Source organism: Gymnoscopelus microlampas (genome assembly GCF_963454915.1).
Source record: "Gymnoscopelus microlampas genome assembly, chromosome: 16".
Taxonomy (NCBI): domain Eukaryota; kingdom Metazoa; phylum Chordata; class Actinopteri; order Myctophiformes; family Myctophidae; genus Gymnoscopelus; species Gymnoscopelus microlampas.
This window is the reverse complement of record NC_139953.1, coordinates 30,324,269-30,328,187: the sequence shown is the minus strand read 5'-3', so window position 1 is coordinate 30,328,187 and position 3,919 is coordinate 30,324,269. Positions and strand designations below refer to the sequence as shown.

General features: G+C 45.0%; 1 protein-coding gene across 1 annotated transcript; it reads right to left on the bottom strand.

Annotated features, from left to right (window-relative positions):
- Positions 1-951: 951 nt before the first annotated feature.
- On the bottom strand, positions 952-1,404 carry LOC311062702 (eukaryotic translation initiation factor 1A, X-chromosomal-like). Its single transcript, XM_084081908.1, has one exon. It carries the CDS (start codon positions 1,401-1,403, stop codon positions 969-971), a length of 435 nt encoding a protein of 144 aa, XP_083938034.1. The 5' UTR covers position 1,404; the 3' UTR covers positions 952-968.
- Positions 1,405-3,919: the final 2,515 nt, after the last annotated feature.

Below are 3,919 nucleotides of genomic sequence, written 5' to 3'. Positions count from 1 at the left end.
ATATTGGTATGCCCAAATTGCCCATACAGTATATAGGCATATTGGTTAGATCGGCATTTCTGGACAACAGGATATCCATGTATGCCCATATATGGACATATTGGTCGGATCGGCGGTTCTGGACAACTGCATATCCGAACAACTCGGCGGCGAGCACTGTAGTCCCTCGAGTCCTTGACGATGCGCGAGCCGAGTTTGAAGTCGGTCGGCTCCATATATACACGTGACCATGTGCATAACAGTCGAATATGTAGCTCTGGACAACCGGATCTCCTGGACAAATAGCCATAACTCCAGTTCCCAGCATGCATGCAAAAATTACCACTTCCGGTTTGTCGGATCGCCTTGAAACTTCACCCACACTCTCTGAGGGATTTGGAGTTCAATGGTGCAACCCGGAAGTGGATCTGTTCACATCCGGTTTTACCAGGAAGTGGTCGTAGACCCAAAAAATCACACCCAGTGTGAAGTCAGCGGTGATATTTATGAGTTATTACTAATTTCATCATGCATCTCGGTAGCCAATCACAGCACGTCCTGCGAAGTGACGTGCTTACATTTTTTACATTATTATTAATTTCATCATGCGTCTCGCTAGCCAATCACAGCGCGTCTGCGAAGTTTGAAGTTAATTTCATCATGTGTCTCGCTAGCCAATCACAGCACTTCACACTGGGTGTGATTTTTTTTTAGCCTATAGTCGTGTTTTCCACAGCATCGCGTCACAGCGGAAAGAAAAACTTTCACCACGGATGGGTCCTAAACCCTCTTATACACGAATCCACGGAGGGCTGCCCTGCGCGCAGCCATTGCTGCGGTGTCAACGCTACGCGGACGCGACACCGCAGCAATGGCCGCCTACAGGCAGCTACAGGCAGCGCGTCTGTGGATTCGTCTATAGGAGTGGTTGTACCGCTCAAAAATCTAAATGGGATAAAATCCCACCTGTCTCCTCCCATAGTAGGTCCTTAGATACCATCAATGTCCTCATCATCATCGTCAATGTCATCAAACTGGATCTCATCATCGTCCACAGAACCGAAGGTGTCCGTCTCGTTGATTTTGGCATGCTCTGGCAGTTCTCCATAAGCTTTCAAACTGCGAGCTTCATCTGCATTGTATTTCTGGATGACGTCAGCTTTGTTGTCCTGGTAATCTCTCAACCCGACCAGAATTATATCCGACATGTTAATCCACACCTTTTTCCGGAGTTTTCCTCTGATGTGGCAAAGCCTCTTGACTCCGTCAAAGCACATGGCCTCCAGATGACCGTTCCCCAACATTTTGATCACCTGACCATATTCCTGTCCGTCCTCTTTGAACACCAGTTCTTTCTTCTCAGATTCATTCTCGTTCTTTCCACGTCGCCGGTTCTTTCCTCCTTTACCTTTATTCTTGGGCATATTCTTTTCCGCCTCTAGCTCGTTGCTTCCTGTGGTGATAAAACAAGTCAGTTGTCTAATGCTGTGTGATGTGAACTGGCCGATCGGCCACCCTTTATATAGTGCTTGGCTATGGATGCTCATGACATCTCACTGATGTCACGATGAGTCAACCATATCCATATATGGAGTTTTACATTAGCATGATGTCAGCACTAGATATCTCTTCCGGCTCCATCAACCATGCCCAAATATGTAGTTTGTGATGTCTGACTTAGATAGGTTAGTATGTCGGATATCTCCATATATGGAGTGCCAATATTCAGTGGGTAACTATGGCGACCAATCAAATACCCATATGACGTGAAAGGGAGTGCAAGCCTTTGTTACAATGGTATTTTAAGAAAAACATGCACAGGGCCAAAGTATTCGAGATATGCCTTTTATAGAGGCCTACAACTTAACTATTTTAAATCATTGTAAAGTATAACATTTCCCAGACACATATGGGAGCATCATTTTTTTCTTTTTTTCCCTAAATTTTTATCCCATGATTTTGTAACCCCATTTTTTACACCCAGTGCCAATTGTCTATGTAATCCTGGGCACTAACTGCCAACCTAGGGAGACCAGGGCCGAGCTCATGCCTCCTTCAATGCATGAGAGCCAACTGACCTTCTTGTCACCTGACAGGGGAGGGTTTCCCTGGTTGGACGTAGCGTGTGGAAGGAACACGTTATTCCAACCAGTTCCTCTCCCCTCCATCAGGCGCCCCGGCTGGCCAGGGGGAGGCAGTACAGTGACCAGGATTACTGCATGTTTTTGTGAGGGTACCTACCCTAGGGAACACAGGGAGAACATGCAAACTCCACACAGAGAGGCCCTTTCGCCAACCCCACCTAGGGTATGGGCACTGCATGACGCGGAGGAGAGAACACGCCCCCAGCGCCCACAGTGTCCCCTGCGGGAATCGAACCCAGGACCTTCTAGCTGTGAGGCGACATCATTTTAACCAGAGCCTTTAAACAATGAATGGAGGCATAGGCCTATTCATCATATTTACAGGTTGAAGTGCCTTCATGTCTTTTCATAAGACAAGCCCCAAAACACACTCGCCCCCATTTCTTTTGCCGACCGCTCGCCCCCCTCCCAGCGGTTCTTGTAGCCTTGTATTTGTTTTACTGAGGTAACGTTTAGGAATAAGGTTAGATTTAGGCATAGTTTTACTGCGGTTATGTTTAGGTAAAAGGTTAGGTTTAGGCATAGTTTTACTGAGGTTACGTTTAGGAATACATGGATTTGTGTACCATTTCATCTCTAGTGGCTCCAATTGGGATGGTCTATCTTTCTAAAAATAATAATAATCTTCTGAACGATCGCCAATCAGTGTGTTTTGTTCTAGGCTGGTGTCAGGCAGCAGCAGTAGAGTAGAGTAGTGATAAAAGTATGTTTTTACCTAGACATAATATCCTTTAGTATCCTGATCCTGAATATACCTATGTTGGTCATAAACTTTGTTAATATACTGTAAACATACTTATAGTAAAAAGAAAAATGTCAAAATACATTCAATTAAACTATAACATGGACAACAGTAACATCAGGATAGGATGCAAACTGAACAAATCCATTATTCTCTCTCTCTCTCTCTCTCTCTCTCTCTCTCTCTCTCTCTCTCTCTCTCTCTCTCTCTCTGTCTCTGTGTCCCTGCCTCCTTACTTCATCTCCTGCCTCAGAATTTCTAGATTCTCTTTCTGGCTGCTGAATTGTGAATCTGCCTGGAATGTCAAATCACCATGTAATTCACACTTAACCAGCCACCCAATCAGAGGAAGAATAGGACGGGCAAACGCACATGCACACACTCACACAGTACACACGCATACGTTTACATGAATGCACAATAAAACTGTGTTGAGAGCTGTCACTTTAAGAAAACAGTAACATAAAAAAAATAAAACTTTAGCAGCAAAAACTAATAATTGCAAAGCAGCCAATTAAATTGTGCGAGAGAGATGAAACCGCTCATATTTCCCCTGGTAATTTCATGCTCTGAACTCGCTTCCGTGCGCACATAAAAAGAGGAGAGAAAATATAATTTCAGAAGCTGACAGAACTCATTGTTCGTGGAATTTTAAATTCAAAAAAGTTAATAAAGGCGAGTGCGAGATGAAGGGAATTTGCATTTCTCAGATTAACAGCATGTAGAGCAGCGGCAGCGCGCGGCAGCCTCGGGTCATCATTTAAGAAACCTTTGCATATTTTATTTAAGAGTGGCCCGGTTTGGAGCGTAATAAGACAGACAGATAATGATTAGAAGGTCGGGCCTGCGGGGCACAGCCTGGCTGGGCGCTGTAACGCTCTAATACCCCAGCACACACACACGCCCGCGCAAACCCACACAATACACACAACACACACACACACACACACAAAGCTCGGCACACAGTCTGTGCCGGCTGCTGCTGCTCTAATTGGCTGCTGATGGTTTATGAAATGTTTTCCAAAGGTTTTATTATTGTTGTTGTTGCTGTTTG